At 37.5% G+C, this 21,308-nt stretch overlaps 4 protein-coding genes across 4 annotated transcripts; 1 reads left to right on the plus strand and 3 right to left on the minus strand.

Moving 5' to 3' along the window:
* Nucleotides 1-1,865: 1,865 nt before the first annotated feature.
* Nucleotides 1,866-3,128, plus strand: LOC108145636 (histone-lysine N-methyltransferase Suv4-20; the record flags this gene model as incomplete). The annotated part of the gene is made up of 1 exon (XM_017271171.2): nt 1,866-3,128. A coding segment is annotated over one exon (1,263 nt), but the record flags the coding sequence as incomplete, so codon positions are not given.
* A 12,359-nt stretch (nt 3,129-15,487) lies between these two features.
* On the minus strand, nt 15,488-16,205 carry LOC108145637. Its single transcript, XM_017271172.2, has 4 exons — nt 16,146-16,205; nt 15,932-16,090; nt 15,710-15,874; nt 15,488-15,655 (listed from the first exon to the last, which is right to left on the minus strand). Exons 1-4 carry the CDS (start codon nt 16,188-16,190, stop codon nt 15,488-15,490), a joined length of 537 nt encoding a protein of 178 aa, XP_017126661.1. The 5' UTR covers nt 16,191-16,205.
* A 216-nt stretch (nt 16,206-16,421) lies between these two features.
* Nucleotides 16,422-17,264, minus strand: LOC108145787. The gene is made up of 4 exons (XM_017271357.2): nt 17,173-17,264; nt 16,959-17,117; nt 16,740-16,904; nt 16,422-16,684 (listed from the first exon to the last, which is right to left on the minus strand). Exons 1-4 carry the CDS (start codon nt 17,215-17,217, stop codon nt 16,514-16,516), a joined length of 540 nt encoding a protein of 179 aa, XP_017126846.1. The 5' UTR covers nt 17,218-17,264; the 3' UTR covers nt 16,422-16,513.
* A 58-nt stretch (nt 17,265-17,322) lies between these two features.
* On the minus strand, nt 17,323-18,301 carry LOC108145638. Its single transcript, XM_017271173.2, has 4 exons — nt 18,274-18,301; nt 18,055-18,203; nt 17,829-18,002; nt 17,323-17,774 (listed from the first exon to the last, which is right to left on the minus strand). Exons 1-4 carry the CDS (start codon nt 18,299-18,301, stop codon nt 17,616-17,618), a joined length of 510 nt encoding a protein of 169 aa, XP_017126662.1. The 3' UTR covers nt 17,323-17,615.
* Between the last annotated feature and the right edge of the window lie 3,007 nt (nt 18,302-21,308).

Consider the following 21,308-nt stretch of genomic DNA (forward strand, 5'->3'; position numbering starts at 1 on the left):
GCTTCGGCTCAAGAGGGCTCCAAAAAGGGGAAACAGTAGCTGCCGTCGAGTGTCCCTCCTCCCGCCGCCTCTGTCTGTCTGTCTGGGCAACGAAAGCAGATCAGACACAAACACTACAGGAAAGGTTGTTAATGATCATGATCGTGATCATGAGGATGAGGAGGATATAGCAGGATGATGACGATCGCCTCCGACACTTGAAAGGAATTTCAACAAAGCAAATAAATTTGAAAAAAAAACAACAGACAAACAACAAAATCAGTCTGAGATGATGAGGATGAAGTTGATGTTGTTGACGGTGATTCGTCTCCACAATGCGATTCATCTTCATGCTTTTGTTGTTTTGTGGCATCAATCTGTCTCTGACACTTTGGGGTGCAACATTGTCGTTGCATTATCATGAATTTATAAAAGGAGGGCAAGATCGTAAAGGAATCAGAGCTAAAAACTTAAAGGAATCAACAAGAAGAAATCTGAGTTTAAAACATCCTGGAATTAACTGCTTGGATTACCTTTAAATTTAAATCATTTTGTTCTGATTTTATTTTTTAATTTTAGTAGCTTTTACTAATTTCTAATTAAATCGTTACCATGAACTTCTTCTAAAAGTGTGAGATAAAAGACACTCAAAAAATAAAGAAAAACCATTTATTATTTTTATTCCGAATTATTAATATAAAAAAATCATTTATATTAGCTACAAAAAAATAAAATTCGAAGTCGAAAATCTGTACCAAACCCATACTTCTATTTATTTGTATGCAATGCAATGCAACTGAGAACCAAAAATCCTCTGTCTTCCGTATCTCAAATTTTTTACCTCTCGCATTATTGTTGATGTTTTTATTTTCAAACTTATTTCTCTTGACTTGCTTGTAGTTTTATGGAATTTGTTGTTGTTTATAATAAGTTGGGGCAAATGTAAAGTGCATAACGAAGAAGTTGCGCCTCCCTCCCTTCTTTGTGTTTCTGCTGATCTGCTTTAAATATAGAAGTCGACAATGATGATGATGATGATAATAAAACCGAAGTCGCAAAGAAGTGCAACATAAATTTCAGCAAAATATTACGCATACGCAACGTGCAACAACAACAATGCCAAAGCATTTGTACATATATTATTGTTGTTCGTGGTGCAGTTCTTGGGGTTATTTATGCCCACAGGGCGATGCTCAGACACTGTCTCCTCCTTTCGCGCCCCCTTTCTCCTTTTCGCTCCCGCCCATGAGTCACTATGTATTTTCGTCGGGGGTTCGGGAGGAATCATTGTAGGCCGGTGGATACTTTGCCACAGACTTTGGGACAGACTCCTCGCACAAAACAAAAGCAAATGCAGCTAGTAAACGCGACAACAAGAAAAGAAACTGACAAAACACAAGAGCCAAGTGGGCGACCACACAGCATAAAAACACTGCAAGAAAAAAGTTTAATCGTTGATTAGGGCATAATGGAATTTAAATTTATGTATTTCAAAATAAATCGCTTTATATTAATACATACCTATACGTTATGATAATGAATTTATTTTCAAAAACAAAACGCAATCTTAATATCATACAATTATTAAGGAATACAAAATAGCTAACATTTTTATATAAACAAAAAACTTAATATATGTTTTTAAGGTTACAAAATTTTAAAAATCTTGGTAAATTGTTTAAAGAATTCTATATGTTACAATTTTGCCCGTTATTAAACAAAATGTTTTATTCTTTTTATATTTTTAAAGAAAACACTGATAAAATATTTCATAAAGGATTTTCTTTTCTTTCCTGCAGCAATAATCCCCGCATATTGATCACGTGTTTGCACCGGAGTTGACCATGCGATTTGGGGGATTTCCGGACGAAAGCACGGCGTAAACAATCCGATCGCCGGCGGCGGACGACGCTGTGGCCCCCACGCATGCAGATGCAGCAAGTGGCGCCGCGGGGGCCAGCTGCACATTGTGGTGGGGCACAGTGGTTGTGATCAGCCTGGTGCTCGCCCTGACCACTCTGACGACGCTCCTCCGGCCGGCCTCAGTTTCAGCCTCAGCCCTCGCGGTGCCAATGCCGGGATCAGGCGGTCTCCGCTCCCACATCTTGCAGCAGGATCAGCGGGTTTCCAACGGAAACGTAGCACACCTATGGGCGTCTGTTGTTGAGAAATTAAATCGAATCCACGAAGAGCAGCTGAGACGAGGCGGTGACAAGTGTGTGAAATGCCAGACAAGCGATTCGATAGGCAAATCAATTCAATTATCGAATGCAACTGGAAGCGGCGGCGAAAGTGAAAGTGCCAACGAAGGTAGTGCGCAGGTGGTGCAAGGTGCTGTAAATAGTGGTAGTGCAATTTTGTGCAGTGTAAATAGTGCAAATAATACGCGTAAGTTAAATTTAATTCTGAGCAAGTCGCTGCAGCGAGGGGAGCCATTCGTTGTTGGCACAAATTTGCAAAATAAATTACCAGCATCGAGTGCGGATTGCCACTTAAGTCCAAGTGCCGAGACAAATATTCGTACAACCCCACCGCGATCCCCTTTCTACCCCTCCCCCGCCGCGCTGTGTCCATATAGTAGTCGTCATCGTCATCGCCAGCATCATCATCATTATCATCATTATTATCGTCATCGCCATCATTATCGTCATCGTGGTTGTCGTTGTCGTTGTCGCGACGCGTCGCAGTCTGCATCCGCATCGCCCGCGTCTATGCTCTTGCCATATCAAATTAATCAACGTGCTACATTGTTGCAGCAATCTGCAGCAGCAACAGCAACATCAACATCAACAGCAACATCAACTACATTACCACATGTGCCCGGGGCAACAACGACAACAACAACAGCAACAACAGCAACATCTCTGCGTGCCGTACCTCGTATTTTTAAACGCAAACGTGATACGGTCCAAACGTCAACCACTGCATCACATTTGACCCCGCAGCAACATCGAACAGTCGCAGCAGTAATATCAACAACACCAAAAACATCAACAACATCCACAACAACCACGCGGAGATCGCGACTGGAGTTCATACTTTACACGGAAGTTTATGAAGTAGAGGAGGATTCGGTTTCCGCCGGCGATTCCCATTCAAAATTGAACGTGGGCAGCAACGAATCCTTCTGGCAAAAATACGGTGAGTAGGTAATACATATATATATAAATATATGAAAAATATATGAAAATGTGAGAAAATTGAGGGAACACAAAGAAAATGTTCTATATCTACTCATAGACCCTCTTAACAATATTCACATAATTATCCATTTATAAACTTGAATTGACAAACATATTTATTTAAATATTAAAATCGTTAAATATCGTATAATCAAAGTATTTATTATGATTCAAAACCATCACACAACAACTTGAAAATATAATTTTAAATTCAAAAAGATATTCTCCAGTTTTTACAGCATTAAAATTTCCTCCGTACCTTATACACCTGTCAACAACAACGTCTAAGCGCAAAAAATGCTCAAAAACAAACGAATCATACCAATGCCAAAAAAAAAACATATTCTACTTGCACGTCGCAATTGTTAATAAAAGGGCGGAGAAAGAATAAACATAAGAACAGAAAATAAACAGCAAAGCGCAGCAACAATTGCCCTGAAATGTTCCAGTACCAGACATCATATCTGAACATTTTTATGCCTTATGCGATATGGCATTTGTCGCCAGCAGAAGGAAGAAAAAGTCGGGAAGGGAAAGGGGTTTGAGGAATAAATGGATATGATGTGGGATTTTTAACACAGCTGGCTGGTTAACATAATTTTCGTGGGCATCTCTTGTTTTTTTGTTATTCTTTTTCTGCAATTCAATGGAAAATAAAGCGAACAACGATGGTAAAAACAACAGACTAACTGAGTGAAAGGGACAGAGAGTGAAAAAAAGAAAGAGAGAGAGGTCGAGATTGTGCAGAAGAAGAAATAAGAATGGAACAGCTGTCGAGGGTGATAGACTTAATGACCATCCAGTAATTAGAAAAATATTTTAACGGATTAATGAGAAAGATTACTTTGAGTTCAGGAGGAATTTTGTAAAAAAATTAAACAAATAAAATCTAAAATCTATTTACCATAACATATGCTTCTTTGCAATGAAAATATTATGGTTTTATAATCTAAAGAAGCATCAGTTTATATTTTAAGGTTTTTGAATATTAAATGTCTTGACTTAATAGGATAACTTAAACAAAGAAAATGTAGCTTCTGAGTTCATAGTTGTTATTATTGAACAAAATTTTAATGATTCTTAATAAATATTTCAAACAGCAAATAGTCTTTAATGTAAATGAAAATGTTTTTTATTAAGATGATCTTTCATAAAATTAAGTTATCAAAGTGACTTAAACAAAGAACTCAGACCCGAAATTGTACGTATATTTTTATTGTACTTTAACATAAAATATAAATGATATTTAATTACCTATATACCCTCGACTCTATTCGTACCACTGGAAAAAGAAAAAAAAGTGGGCAGAAAAAAGAAGGCGACAGAAATCAACTTTTTCCAACGAATAAATTTCGAGTTTTCGATAGTCTCGGTCTGCCACAGACAGTGGTCGTGGTCGTCGTTGTTGTCGATGGTTGTTGTTATTTTTGTCGTTGTACTTGTCCAGACGGTAAGATCTGGCCATGGAGAGGGGGAGGAAGGGGGACGGGGCAGGGCGGGGGAGAAGGAGGAGCGGGACGAGCTGGTTGGCGGTGGAACTGGCCCATTCGTGGGCTCCAACAGCGTCAGACTGTCTGGTATGCCACTTTGCCTGTGCAGCTCTCTCTGTCTTTCTCTTTCCCTCACACTCCCTCCCTCTCGCTCTTTGAACGACTCCCCGTCTCTGTCTGTTTTGCGGTTTGCTGCCTTTGCCACATGTGGCGTTGTCGAAAGATAGTTGTAGTTCTACACTCAAAAATGTTAAATTTTATTTGAATTTAGTACCCTGAGAAAATAATTTTCAAATTTAAAAAGTCAAAAAAGTTAGAAACACATTTATTGGAGTTTCTTCTTGTTATTTCGCAAAAAGCATTGCATACTTTTCGGGGCCTTATGAGGACTGCAAGTTTGGTTTTACAGGAAATCCTATTGTTTTGCAATATAATACAAATTTAAAAAGCCAATTTTTTTTTTATAATTAGCAATTTGTACATCTGGCTAATATATATATTTTTTAAAAAGCCTTAAATATTTGAATAACATGAATTTATAAGTACTGAAGTATCAAAGGTTCTGCAAAAATAAAAGAATAATCGTGCGTAAATATTTTGTAACTGTAGGTTAAAAAAAACAAGTTTAGGGTAATTTTTCTGTTAGTGTAGCCGTAGTTTCGGTGTCAGCTGTCTGCCGTCTAACTCTTGCGCCTCTGTGTAGGCGTCATCATCATCATCATCATCATCATTATTCGTAATCATCATCAGTTTCATCATGGCGCTTGGATTGGCCAATGCATAAAATTATACAGAGACATGACATGGTTTTGAATAATTAAACACAACGTCGACAACGACATCAAGTCGAACTAAATGGCTGCCAGCAGCGCATACCACAAGTACTCTTACTCGATGGCCGAAAACCAGATGAAGGGGGAAAGCCCCAGACAGACAGGAATGCAATGTCCTGAACTAACTGCCAAATCACTGGCCGGGAATCTCTCCATTTCAACGTTCCAGTCTCGACTCGAGTTAAACTAATTAAGCTGGTTAATTCACTAAAACGAATTACAGTTGCCTGTGCAAAGTAGGTTGTCATCAAAAGGGGGGAAAACTTTCCGCTTTCTGTGAGTTTTTAATAAGGAAATGTTGCAAATATGTGTCATTGATTAATTTTAATGTGTAGATCATTTTGGATCTTGGAGACATATTTTATCTTAAAAAATAATTAATGTTTATTTACATTTCTTTAACAATACAATGATATAAAAGCTTAAGTAAAATTAGTTTCTTGTTTTAAGTTTGTAGTCTTCTTATAAATTTAGCTCATTTTAAGTCATTAAGCTTGTAAATAGTTTTTTTTTATTTTCATTTTTAATAAGTTTTAAGGAAGTTTTTTTTAGAAAAGTTGGACTCATTCTTTATTGAATAGCTTTGATTGATAAGATATCTCATCTTGATTCCGTTTTGCCAATCATTGCTTGTATATATATCTCTTTATAAAAACACTAAAAAATAAGAAAAAAAAAGTTAATTCTTAAAAAAATAGTTTAACTTTTGTCGTATTAAGAAACCTTTTAAAACTCGACCTCTGGATTGATAAGATGATCTATTAAAATCGGTTTTACAAATGAATTGTGAAGCAGCTAACGTTGTTTCTAGACTGTTTCCAATTTGGCAATTTTCTTGAAGCAACTTAAAACCAAAAGCAATCCAAAACTAATCTCAACTCTAGACATATGACACATTTTAGAAAAAGTAATGAAACTGAACAAAGAGCCGAACTAACAAGAAACAAAAGAGCCAAGAATAAAGGAAGGAAAGATGGCACAGCGACAACGTTGACAGACAATATTGACAGCCGAGAATTGTTCGCACAGTTTGGCAGTGTTTGCCCAATATGTTGGATGTGGAAACCCATTGTTGCTGCTGCTGCTGCTGTTGCTGCTGCAACGTTGCAGCAGTGCAATTGAGGTTGCTAGTTGCTGGTTGCAAGTCGCTGCTGCTGCTGTCGGCTCATTTCAGTTGTTTGAGCTGTCAAAGAGGTCTGCCCGTCTGTTGTCTGCCGGCGTTTCCTGTTGTTTCCTTTTCGCCGTCTGCAGTCCGCAGTCTGCAGTCTAGACACAAGTCAAAGTCGAAGTCGGCTAAAGACCTGAACGAAACACAAAAAAAATACAATAAAAAAAAGGCAGAAACAAGGCGAACCCTTAAGCTCAGGTGCATTCTCGCAAAAAGGCATCAGCGACCTGAAAAGCCTCCGCGTATGAGAAACGGGAACGAGTATGGCAACCAGAACAGAACAGAACAGAACCAAAACCTGAACGAACACCGAAGCTATAGTCAAAGCTAAGCCCATAGGTGAGAGCAAAGTCAGAGCCAGACCCAGTCCCAAAGAGCAGACATCGCAATCGACATTCACATCAACGACAACGGCGATGTTGTCTGTTTGTCGTCTGGAAAGTTATGGGACAAAGTTGTCGCCGTCGCTGGCTGTTGCAATGTTCTGCCAGAGGGTATATTGGCCATAACAATTCAAATTACCTTACTCAATTTTTGTCACATGTTACCTTTTGACTTAAGATTTATGGTTTGAATTTAAGCTTTTTAATCAAAGTCTGGCCAACTAGAATTCAAGCATTCAATCACTTTTTTACCTGTACGCTTAATTTTGAAATTTAAACAGTAATAACTTTCTACATTCAGAAAAATGAGCTATTTTAAATAATATTCTCCCAAGAACCATTTTGAAACAGTATGCTTATAAATTTAACACATATTCTAGTAAGAAATATTCAAAATGATCTAAAAAATTCTAAAGATTTAAAAATCAAATTTAAATGCATGTGTGCGTTGCTATAGTAATAATCCAAGTTTAATATCATGCAATGTGGTACTTCCTAAGTCGGCTTATTATAAATTACAATTTAGTTGCTTCGGTTGTTCTTGGTCGCTATCTGTCGCTCAGTCGCGTTGTCTGGTGTCTTTCCGCGCTGACAGCCTTAGATCAGAGGGCAGTTGATTTATGGCGGCGTTGAGTGGCTTTATGCTCACCTCAAATATGACACAAGGTCCGCCTTGTGAGACAAAAAAAACCCCTACATAATAGGTACATAGTATATGTGCATCTATGTGCAAGCGGGTATGTCCGCGTGTCCAGCAAACGGAAGTTGTCCTTTTTGCACCCTTTCGCCGACGAAACAAAACCTTCCCCTTTTGTAATCGCCGGCACTTTTCCATCTGTCCATTCACGCAACAAGCAAATTGTGGCAATTATTGTAGATGTACACTGGAAGGAAAAGGCGCATACTAAAGAATTTATATTTAATTCTTATAACCTATGCATATGCCTGTTTTTTGGTTTCATGCTTATCTAAAGTAGGTGTATTAATTGAGAAATCTTGTGGATTTGTGCACTTTACAATCATGTTTTATTTTATCGTGAGCATGAAAATTTGTTAGTTAACTGGTTTATATATTCGGTTAAGATGACTTAAAATTATACTGGGTACTTACATCCTTACGCAGTCTATAGCTCATTTAAAAGTAATTTAATAAAACTTCTAGTTTAAATCTTTATTGGTATTTATTGTACAACAAATATTTAGTAATGTATTAATTAGGAAGTGTTCCATGTCTTAAATTTTTGTTTAGTGGATTGCAAAGAAAATGTTTGGGTATCTTTTTTATCTCAGTGCTTTCTGTGAGACTATGTTTGCATTTGCCCTGCTCCATATCCATGGAATAGAGACCTATGTCCACTGCATGTCTGCCCAGCGATGCGAGACGACATGTCGCCTCATTCCCAGCACCTCCCACTTGTAACCCCCTTTTCATTCCCACTCCCTTTTGTCCATCTGTCAATGCATGTTCCGTTTGGCAAACTTCCCCTAGACACCTCCACCCACCTTTAAAACGCCCACTCCTCCGGCGACCAGTGCACTTTTGTATTGCAATAAATGTAATTATGGTCTCGAATTGTATTCAAAAATAACCACTCTTCACTCCGTCGTCTGGCACATCATCCAAATCGTTGGGGCCCCCACAAGGTGGTGCCTTGTGGCTTGACCACCTGCAATTTGTGTTTAGCTCTCGGGCATTGATTTTGCCGGCAATCAGCAAAATAAATTGGTTATCAAAGTTAGGACACCGTAAGTGGATGGTGTGTGAACTAAGCAGTTAGAGGGCATATTTGGCCATGGCGTTTCAGACAGGGGTTAATAAAAGCTGATGAAGAAGTGAAAGAGACACGACGACACGATGAATAACAAATCAGATTCGAGACAGTTAGACGCTGAAGGTAAATTAATTTGGGTGGTGTTGAGTTACACACACTGGGTTAAGTAAAGAAAATATATATGTTTTTATTAGATACAATGATGGTCATATTTCAGAAAAAATAAAAAACATTTTAATAATTCTTAACAATAGGTATAGTAAGAAAAACAATTGATATTTTTTTATTAGCTATTTCATGACACTATTTTATAATTTGTAGTGCACCAATGCTTCAATATTAGGTTTAAGACTTGTTTTCGATTAAAATCTTATCTTTAAATTTGTTGATTTATCGATTGTACATAAGTTACCTTTGAAATATTTATAATAAATAAATAAACGGCATCATTCCGTTAAAATTTGTTTCTTTTTTTTTACTTTTCTTATTTTTTAAAATATTGTGATTCAAACGTTGCAGTTTTGTGAATAGCTCATTAAATAATAATATTGTTACTAATTAGGTAGGAAAGCCCTGTTAAGCAAAGCATAAATTAAATATCCTTGTAAAATACCCCATCTCTTATGCACACCAACTAATCCGTGGTATTCTCAGAAGACTTAAAGTGGCTTAATAAAGGTCCTGCCAGATTCCTAGACTGCATTTACTCTCTCAATCCCCAGGGTGCCTAGTCCCTATTCCCTATTCCCCGTGAGCAATTGGATATCAAAGGCAATTTGCCACATTCTGAGGATTTGGTGTTAAATATTCAATTCCGTCTGCAGCGGACGTCTGCGTTTGCATCGCGTTTCCGTCTTCGTTTCATTTCGTTTCCCATTGCAATGGCATCATGATGATGATGGTGATGGTGATACTGGTGATGCTGGTGATGCTGCTGCCTGGAGACCTGAGACTCTATAGAAGGAGCGAGAGGACTGCCAAGTGGTCGAGTCTGTGGCCATTCTCTAACAAACAAACAACAAAACGAACACAAAGAATAAACTTTTGAATGGGCGAACGGAATAGTAGAGATTTGAGAAGTGTTGGAGAAATGAACAAGCACTCCAAAAAACGAAAAACCATCTTTGTATTTAAACTATCTTGGGAAAACAGGTATTACTAATACTGGCTAAGATATAATTTGACATTCATTGAAATTTTATTGGTTATTTTTTAATTAGATAAAAAGCAATTAGATTTTGAGATACAATTTTAAAGTGAACTTATTTAAACTTAAAACCAATAAAATGCTTCAAAATTATTAAATTGCGTTGGTTTTTATTACTATTAAGGAGTTTCTATACACTTTGCTTTAAAGTGGAAAATTAAGTTTTTTTTATTACTATAAAAAAGTGGTTAATATTTTCTTGAGTGTAGTACTCTGAAACTGAAACTTGTGTAATGTGAAGCAGATGAAACGGACAGCGGCCAACGAACGAACGAGACGAACGATTTCAGTCAGTGGGACTGGATGACTGGATGACTGGATGGACATTTGGAGGCGTCGAACGGTGGAGAAAGAGTTTTGGTATGTGACGAGGAGGTGGGGGGTTCGGGAGCAATAGCAACAGCAGCAGCGGCAGCGGCAGCAGCAGTCTGAGCAGCAGAAATTGCAACCGATAATAATTATTTTTATGGAGTCTAGTCTGTGTCTAGACGATTTTTTTTTCTGCCTTTGCTGTTGCTGCTGCTACTTACTTCACTTGCTTTCGACCTGGCCAGTATGTGGCCTCTCGCTCGCTCGCTCACTCTGCCCCGTCTCTTTCTACTACCGTCTAGCTATCTCCCTCCTTTTACGGCCTCTCTCCGGTTGACTCCCCTTACTAAATGCTCTGCTAAAGCTACTGTGTCATTGTTTTCGCTTTGATTCCGATTTTAACTGGTAAACTGGCATTTAACTGTTTTTCTGTTGCTGTTTGACAAACAAGGCAGACGGACTGAAGGGGGGGATGGAGTTGATGGGGGGGAGGGCGGCTTTCCAAGGAGCCCAAGTGAGACGACAAAACGGCAACGACTGCAATGAGATAGTGAACGTGAGCCAGGCATGACAGACTCCAGCTAAATGCGGCAACCGAAATGGACACAAAAGGTAGTCGGAGGGGGATAGTTCGCAAGGGGGGGTGGGCGGTAAAGGGGCCAGACAGTGAAACAAGTCAGGAAAAGTCAGGCCAGCCAAGCTAAAAGTATACACTCTAACGTGATTTAAACCACAGCTGGAAAACCTTTGACAATATAGCAAAAAAAGTATTGTTAAAAACATAACAATATTTTCATCACCTGAATAAGGAAAGTAATTGAAGAAGTTCAAGAAAAAATAATCTTTATCAAAATGGATTGAGATTACTATCAAAACAACTTTTTTAAACTTAAAGTAAATTATCAAAAGATTTTATATCGCTCTGTTTTTTAAGGTACATACATTCATATGCTCTTTGTTTGAAATCATTAAAAATCAGTCCAGATGTTTTTTCTATAGATATATAAAAACGTATAAATATGTGCAACTTTTTGGGAAACTATTAATTGCCACCACTGTGGCAGGTCTACTTTGCAACCTCTTTTGCTGACGGCGCTCCATCAGCTGCATTTAGCTATTCGCTTCGTTGGGCATGAGAAAAATGTCACCTCCACAGCCTCGAGAACAAGACCCAAAGCCGACAGTCCAGGGATCGGGGATCGGGAATAGGGAATAGGGGCTTGTGACCGAGACAGGGACAATTGTCTGGTGCTGTCCGCTCGTCATTCCGGCATTCTGATGCCTTTTTTTGGGTGGAGCGGCGAATAAGTCTAGGAGAATATGTCTCTCGACACCTTTCGGTCGGTAGCTTGTGTTGTTGCAGCTGCTGCTGCTGCCTCGAGATATTATGTTATTATGGCAATTATAGTTACACGACTTTGGCGGCATCTATGGCATTTGTGGGCCGACGACAGCTTGGCATGTCTGCCGTGTCGGCCCCCTCCCGTTGTTACCACTGTTTATATATTCCTGGGCACTCTCATAGGCCCCGACTTCTATCCCAGATTCCCGCAGATAAGAGAAAGGCAGGCTGACTGCATTGCAATTACAAACATTTTAATGCAATTAACACACACCTGAGACGGGCGGCAGAAGGGGGCGGGAGGAGGCGGCAGGAGGCGGACCATCTCATTTGCCTGACTCTTTTGCAATCCGAAACTTCTCGGGCCGAAAAAAAACCAACAACTGCAACAAAATAAGCAACTTCAAAAGCCGAAAGGCGACATTCGGTGCGTGTGTCAGTTCCCTGGGCCAATCTCTTGATGACGCCGCCACCGCTGCAGTTACCTGACCCCCTCCCCTCACCTTTCCCCCACCCCTGCCACCCTTCCCCACCTTATATGTGAGGTTTTCATTATGCCCTTCAAAGGAGTTAGCAAAATAAATGGTGAGACTTGCTAAGAAGTAAGTCAAGTAAGTTGCTTCTCAATTTATTTTATCTTAATATTAAAATGGATTTCTGAAACTCAAGATTTAACAAAGACACAAGAACAAGTAATTCTGATTCATTAAATGTCAATGGAAACAACATGGAAAAAATAGACATTTTCAAGGGCTTCACACAAAAAAATCTTAGGAGTCATAAATAAATAAACACCATAAACACCACTTTGAAATGTGATGTACTGGTTACAGAAACAATGAACTTGTGGACAAACTTTTTATTGCCTATACAGATATTACAAATTTATCTTTTTACAAAATATGTCCTTGTTATTGTCTTGTTTCAATGAGGGAATTAAATTTAAGTCCTGTCCGTAACGGAGAAATCTACGTTTATAAGCTAAATTTAAACGCGGATTTACGGATATATATTCAAAAAATATTGATCCAGAAAACTAAGAGGGTTAATGCGTTCTCTTGTTATTAACTTTGTTTGTTTTTAACTTTTAACTTGTTTTAGTTCCCATTTTGGTTGTTAATGTGGAAATATGAAGAATGAGAAATGCATGCTCTAAAAGTATTGAAATGAAAAATATAAATTGAAGATGCTAAAATATTCATCCATTGAATTTTTTTTTCTTTTTATTATTTATTTATATTTGAAAAAAGAGTGTATGAAAATCTCCATCTTAGCTGAGTAATCTGCCCTCTTGATTTGCCGCTCCAGTTGTTATCAGTGGCTGTGGCGGAGCGGCAGATACTCAAAACGTTGTCGTCGTCGTCTGTCGTCTGTCGTCGGTCGGCGGCTTTTGTAGTTTGCCGCCTTGGGCTGCACTTACATGTGAAAGGTGGGAATGGACTCGACGAGGATCATGCGGATGGATCGCAGAGGCGGGGAGGGGGGCCGGGGAACTCCCCTTAATGCCATGTCCAGCAAATCGTTTTGACCATAACCCCACCACCAGAAAACGAGCACAATCAGTTTGCGCTTCATTTCATCGGTTTAATATGCAGTACAAAAAAATTGTTTGTCTTTATTATCGCAGGGGAAAAGGAGACACACACACACTTACACATACACATCCTGACCACTTGCACACCCTTTTTTCGCATCGACATCGACTGCAACTGTCGCCAGCGGCATTCGAGGCCTCTGATCATCTGCGGCTTCCTTCGACTTCAGCTGCATTGTTTGGCCCGCCTTTGGTCTTGGGTATCGGTACTGGTATAGGCTATTGGGCACGGGGCAAATTCGTATCGATTCACGTCAGAGCTCTGACGTTGCGACGTCAGCCAGACGTTCAATAATATTCAAATCACCAGCCGAAAAAAAAACAAATCTTGCGCCAAAAACAATGCTAAGAAATTGAGGTCTGAGCAAGGCAAAACTTAGGTACTCTAACTTAATTTGCAATTAATACTATATATTAAAAAAAGTAGATGGGATTTAATAGATAAAAAAATACAAAATATAATAACATTATGATTTTGAATTTGTTTACAAATAATAACAATATTTAATAATCTTAAAATATTAAACACCAAAGAATGCATTAAACAAATAAATTAACTTTTTCCAAAAACAAAATAATTATTACAATCTTCTACCTAAAATGTATATTTGATTTTAATTAAAGTAGGGATAAATTTAACTGAATCCAAAGTTGTAAGCCCAAAGGGTAGGGTAAGAAACTCCTTTCTAATTTCTGCGAACTTAGTTTATTTATATCTTAGTTATGTCAACATTTTATACCATTTCGCATTCTACAGTCGTTATACCCGCAATATTTGCTTTCGACTTAGTGTAGCGTATAGAAAGCAAAAGCAAAATGAGGCAATAATACATTTATGGAGGAATCGTCTAGACATTTGGCAATGCCGCCAGTGACGAAAGCATTTGGATATCGGAATCGCAGCGCGATAAAGTGAACAAAGCCACAGAAAAGCGTTATCAATGTAATCAAATGATATTGATTATTCACTTCTGTCTGACTGCCCGACTACCTGCCTGCCCAATGCCGAATGTTAACGTTCTCCCGGTCTGCTTTCTGTCTGCCTGCCCCTGGCATTTGTGTAGAATTAATGGCAAATCATTTATAATCCGACAGACAAACAGTCGAAGCCACAAAGCTTCCACCTTGACCGTCGGCATCTGCCATGTCTACATGTGTACAATTGTGGTCAGACGAATAGCTCTCAGAATTTATATTATTTATTTATTTATTTTTGAAATGTATATCTAAATAGATTTAATTAAAAACAAAAACAAGCTTAGATAACATGCATATTATAGAATTGAGAAAATATAATTAAATTAGTGAATTGAATTTTAGATACTTTCATTAAACTAAATTTTGGTTCATGGTAGAACATATATTTTTATAACCCATAAGTCTTTGAATGTTAAAGAAGCACACATATTTTTATAAATACATTAGTCAATTTATGCTAATTATGATTTATGAAAAAATTAATGGCAAATCAAAGATGGCAACGATTTAAATGCTAAAACAGGGGCTTAAATATAAACAAATCTAAATAAATATTTTCGTTTTTTTACATTAAGAAACCCGAAATCTCTAAAGTGGTGCTAATTTATTGACTCCCGCTATACATATTACGCAATCCGATAAAGATTGGGTCAGCCTGCGGACTGGGAACTAAGGAACTTAGTCAAGCGATTAGCTTCCGTTTCAGTGACTGGCTGTGGATGACTTGGCAGCCTTGATAGCCCTGGGACTTCGCTCATCGGCGAGTGGGGAATGGAGGTAGCCTGAATTTGTATTCTAGGTCATTAGAGGAACAAAAACACCAACAGCGAGGAGGAGGGCACACAAAAACCATTCCAGAACCCAAAGAACCAGCCGAAAAAAGGGAGTTCGTGTCGCCGGGGCTGGCAAAGGCATGCCAGGGAATATGTTTAATTTATTATTAATGGACTGACCCACCTCCTCTCTTACGCACGTTTTTTTGATGAATTATTTTGTGTGATGCTCCTGGAAAGTTCCTTGTTTCCAAAAAAAAAAAAATAAGAAACATCAAAATCTTTAATTACTAACTCCTTATTGTAATTTCATGGTATTTAATAAAACTCCTTTAAAAGGAGATGTTTTTATGTTTAATAAATTGCTTTTACATTCAGTCAAAAGCATTAACTTATATTTGCTTTTGGTTAACAAAAAAATATAAGCATAAACAAAAATATAAATTAAAAATATTTATACAATTTACTCATTACATTCTAGTATTGGCTATTCGATATTCTGATGTACAGATTTATAACCGCGCGAACAATATTGTATGCGGACCATTCGGTAAAAATGGCATAATCACCATTCATTATGGGGATATATTTCGAGAAATCCGAATCCATGTTTCCAGTCCACAGATGGTCCACGATTAGGTCATGCTTAAATACATTATTGTTAGAATGTTAAGGTCAATTTATAGTAGATTTACTTACCTCATATGGACACGTGTGGTTGATATTGGAACTATTCTTGTAACTTTCGTAAAATAATTTTAATACCGGATTCCTTAGGTTTTTAAGGAACTTGCAGGCATCGTAGGTGACGTCTACGAAAAATGGTTTGTACCCATGATCATGACGCATTAACTTCAGTTTTAGCTGCAAAATATCAGCAACTTAAAGATCAAGAGTTTTCCGAACTATTTTCTAACTTACTGTGACATTTGTTACTGGAATCTGGTACAGGCTTATATGAACATCGACGTACTTGTGAGAGCGGTTTACCGCCTTGATGTAACATTTTTTGAAATTAAGGAACTTTGTGTCTTTTGAGCTGCACTTCAGATTGGTAAACGTCACATGGGTGAGAATCGTCTAGATATGAAAAATATGTTTATTTGCCCACAATTGAAGTTCCACAGAGTATTACCGAGAAATACCCCAAAAGAGTTAATATATAAAGAAATATTCGCATGGTGGTCTTCACCAGTTGAAATCGAAGCGTACAATATGTTATTTTTTGGTTGAATGGTTTGAACAAATGTGTATTCACATAATGGTCAGACCAATTTAAGAGATATTTATCGAAGAATGTTGTTTTGCTAACGATATATTAATATTGTATCAGTTCACTGACAAAAAATATACCCAAAGATTAGAAAATAAAAAGGTCAACTGTATTAATGTCGGATTCATTTAAAAAACCTTTTTAAAATGTAAATTGTATGTGTATTTTTAAAAAATACGTGTAATACAAAATTCGAGAACATTTTAATATTAATTTCAATAAGCATATGATTATAATGTTTGCCTATCCGATATTCTGATGTACATATTTATAAACGCCCGAGCAATATTATATGTAGACCATTCGGAAAAAATAGCATAATCGCCATTGACCATAGGGACAAATTTCAAGAGACCCGATTCTATATTTCCAGTCCAAAGATGATCCAAAATTATGTCGTGCTAGGAAATATATGTTTTTTGTTGGTATCAATCAATTCTAAATGGAGCAACTTACATCGAAGGGGCATGTGTGATTAATGTTGGAACTGTTCTTGTATATTTCATAAAACAGTTTCACAATCGGTTGCCGTTGGTTTTTGAGGAACTGGCAACCGTTAAAGGTAAGGTCTACGAAAAATGGTTTGTACCCATGATCGTGCCGCATGAACTTCGCGGTAACCTGCAAAACGTTAGCAACACAAGCTCTCATCTTTTTAAAATTTGTTGAACTTACTGTGATATTTTCCACCGGTTTTTTAAGCAGATTGATATGAATGTCGATGTATTTATGTGTACGATTCACCGCTTTGATGTGGCATTTTTCGAATGTAAGATAATTCCGGTCCATTGTACCGCACTTTAGATTTGTGAAAGTCACATGGCTAAGAGTCGGCTAGGCGGTAGAAATAGCTTAATTTACCTTCACTTTAATCTGCCCTGAGTTTTACCATTAGATATCCCAAAATAGTAAATATATTAAGAAACGTTCGCATTGTGATCTTCACCAGTCGGATTGAAAGTTAATAATGTGATTATTTTGGTTGAATGACTTGAACAAACGAGGCTTTAAATAATGAGCAGGTAGATTGATAATTATAAAGTCAATTATGTCATTTAACTGATTTTTGATTAACAAAAATCAAATAATAAAAATAGAGGTAAAATTGTGCTTATTATAAATATTTTAGTAAAAAGTAACAGGCATGAGAAATACGTCTTTGGGTTAACTAAATGTAATAAATAGAAGCCTCAAATAAGTACGGTTTTCTTAGTAAATAAATTGAATTCGATGCGTGGCCAAAATCGAGACTTTAAAATAAAGAAAAACACAATAAAAATAAAACACACGCCTAAAACATACGCCTAATTGCTTATCCGTAAAAAAAGTATTTCAGTTTGTTATTTTGAAGTAAATATTGACTGTCAAGCGAAGAATTTTTGAAGTATACCACGATGAGTAGATGGCATAATCTCCATTGGGTACGGGAAGTAATCCTAAGAACGCATTTTCAAGATTGCCAGTCCAAAATTTGTCAATCAAAACATCATTCTAAATTGGACATGGTTTTATTAGGAAACAAAACTCCAATATATATATACTCACATTGTAAGGACAAGTATGATTTAAGTTTGAAGCATTGATGAACGTGGAATGTATTTCTTTCAAAAATATCATTGATCTTTGCCTTGGATTCTTCATATACTTGCAAAAGTCGAAATTCATGGCCATAAAAAACGGTCTATATCCATTGTCGTATCGCATTGCTTCTAATTTGATCTGAAAATTACAGAAAAGTAAGCTGCTCAACCTCTTAATTAAGCACACTTACCATCATATTATTAATTGGTAGTATATTTAGCTTCACATGAACATTTATGTATTTATGCGTTCGATTCACTGCTTTTATGTGACATATTTCAAAGCTTCCAAATTTTCTGTCGATCATATCGCACTTCAGATTGGTGAAGCTGACATGAGCTATAGAGCACTAAACAAATTGTCCTTAAAGGGTCACAATTTAATACGAAGTTGCTTACTCTAGCCAAGCAGGTTAAAATCATCCAGATCTTCCACATCTTACGTTATTTTGGGAACTGAAACTTGACATTTGTTCAAAGCTTTTGCTGTTGCTTTTCCATATATGTATATTTCATGGCATTTAAACATTTTAATTATATCTCGTCTATTACTCTTAATAACAATCGAAACTGTATTAAAATGTTATGACTACACTTCAGTGGTCAACGAATGTTCTCTTTTGTGTAACTTTATTCTTTATTACTGAAAATCACATATCAAAACGTTGTGCGTTTAACAAAAATGTAAACCATTGGAGAATACCTATATATTTGGTAAGTTTTTAATTAAATTAATAGATTAGGTTAATCCAAAGCAAACGAAATTATATAGTTAAAAAATATTCTTAAGCCGGATAAATCGATTGATTTCAATATATCCTAAAAAGAAAAGAGACAGACTCGTTTCTGCCAGATTTTTTGATTTACATATTTTTTGCTCTAACCGGGGAAGAAAACAAATCAAACAAAAAGACAGGCCAGACAAAAGCGAAAGAGAACCCGTGAAATTAATGTGCCCGCCGAAGAGATGACTTAAGTGAGGCCTGGCCGAGAAGTTGGATATGGAAATAAACTGGCCAGAAGAGGTAGCAGCAGTCCCGGCCACAAATATACACTCCAGACAAAAAGAATTTTATTGGCCTTCACTTAACGCTCATAAATTTGTCTGCTGCGAAATCTGCGAGACGAGTCCAGAACGCGAGGCAACAGAAATTAAAAGAATATTGTTTATAGTGCCACGCTTCCGCAGATGTCTGGATTTCTGGATGTCTGGTTGTCTGGAACTGGTTCGGGAGACGTTTTGTAAGAGTTTCCCATTAAAATATTGTTGCAGAATACCCCGGATCCGGGATCCCACCCATTTCTTGTTGCTGGGCTGCCAGTGGCCGCGGGTGAGTGCCAAACTTCACGCACAAATCTGATTAAAACTCGGTCCCAGTTAATGAACCAAGAAGACCCCGACTATTGCCCCCTGTTCCTCTACGCCCTCTGGAGTCCAACAAATGGAGTGCAGTTCGAGTTCGGGAAGTTGAAGTCTGCATCTGGACGAGTGGATGGACTGCAGCAGGAAGATGGCCAGCCAGTCAGTCGCACAGATAGTGCAGATTCTAAAAATAGCCACCAGAACCACATGTTGGTCAAGTTTTTGACTCCTTTCCCCGGATTTTAATACCCTTGCCGAGGAGGGTATGACTGAAGTAACATAGTTATATACAATGCGAGACATTTTTTTTTTTAATATTTTTTAGGGTGGTGTGCATTCTTTTGGGTAAGCAGAATGAAATTTTTGTCTGCTTATTTAATTTCAAATGAAATATTGTGTATTGAAAAACATATTTATTTAAGTGTTTTATAGAATTTCTTAGAATTTTGAGTAGCAAAAAATGTATAAAATTTTATTTCCTTATAATATCGTTAACTTTTTCGTGAAACGTAGTCGAAAGAGCTTATGTACTAAAAGCCAGTTATTTATAATATCAATATGTGATCTCTATTTACTTTAACTTTAAAATTATATAAAGAGGCAGTTAAAATATTGCTAAGTATTCGAAATGAAAAGTCTGGTAGTGTACTTATTGCTTCGTTTTCCAGCCATTGCATTTCATTTGAATGCCCATTTTCTGTTGCCTTGCCTAGCAAATGTTACCCACATCTGTCTGCAGCAGCAGTCGCAGTTTTAGTGGCAGTCCGAGTTCGAGACCTCGCTGGCGCAAGACTACCCAACCCGACTCAACCTTAAGCCATTCCATGCCATTCCATCCCAACCCATCCCAGTCCATCCAATCCAATCCAATCGCATCCAGTCGCCGGTGCAACAGCAACCATCTTTTAATAAATGCGAACGTGATCGCGTTTCGTGCGTCACTGCATGCCCAGACAACTCACACAGGCACCCAAACTATATGTACATGTGTGTGTATATGCCATATACTCGTACTGGAATATAAAGAGCCGACTTTTCGAGGCGTTGCACCTTTGGCAAAGGTGCATTGATCGGGATTGGGATCGCTGTCTGGGCAAGTTTCTTCTGCTCCTCCAACACCTCCTTGTCCACCTCCTTTTTTCCGCGGCCATTGGCTGCGCTTATTTTGTGTACTTCTTTTTTTTCCCCCTCGCTTTTTGTTCATTTTGTAAAACGAAATTATTATTGTATTATGCACGCGTATACACAGGCCAAGTATCCGGAGACAGAGCTTCTTTTCCCTTATTTTTTTCCTTACATTTTTTTGTTAACGACGCGTGCGTCGAGAGCCGAAAGTGCGTTCAATGAACGCAGTGCGGAGCAACGATCTGGAATGGGAATAAGATCGGGAAAGGGATCGGGAACGCGAATGGAAACGGGAACGGGAATGGGAATGGCCAGACGATAACGCCGGACATCGGGGGGGCGGCTGTGGGATAATGGGGGAGGTCGATCTGGTGCGACTAACTTGAGTCAGCGGGAATGTATTCGCATGCCCTTGGCATGGACTGGCCATATCATAACCGGCTGGCTGGCACTTTCATGAAATCACTTGGGGGAGCACACCGATATGCAGCAGGGTCAACAGCATTGTTATAACAACATTGTATTGCATTATATTGGCAAACAAGATAAACTTAGTATTTCTTATAAGTAAGTTAAACTTACTATGTCTTTGTATTTTTCACATATAAAAAAGTATACATTTCTTGTTGATCCATTTCTGCTCGTCAAATATTCTTTCATCAAGGTACATTTTTGGTGTAGCACAGTGATATTATTAGTGATAAAATGACTAATTAACACAGCCAAATAAATACGTAAATTAAAGTTAATATACTCAAAGCGATAAATTTCCAAGTTTTGCTAAAGAATAATTATATTTTGCTTTTTTGGAAATTATTAAAAGTATTGCACTAAAAATACATAGTATTATTTAAAAATTATGTATGTACATATGATATAAACACATTGGATAACTAGCTAGTGTATATTAATTTTAAATTACTTGACATATGTGACGTTAAGCACTTGATTAATTTA

Source organism: Drosophila elegans, unplaced genomic scaffold (assembly GCF_018152505.1).
Source record: "Drosophila elegans isolate 14027-0461.03 unplaced genomic scaffold, ASM1815250v1 contig_208, whole genome shotgun sequence".
Lineage (NCBI taxonomy): Eukaryota > Metazoa > Arthropoda > Insecta > Diptera > Drosophilidae > Drosophila > Drosophila elegans.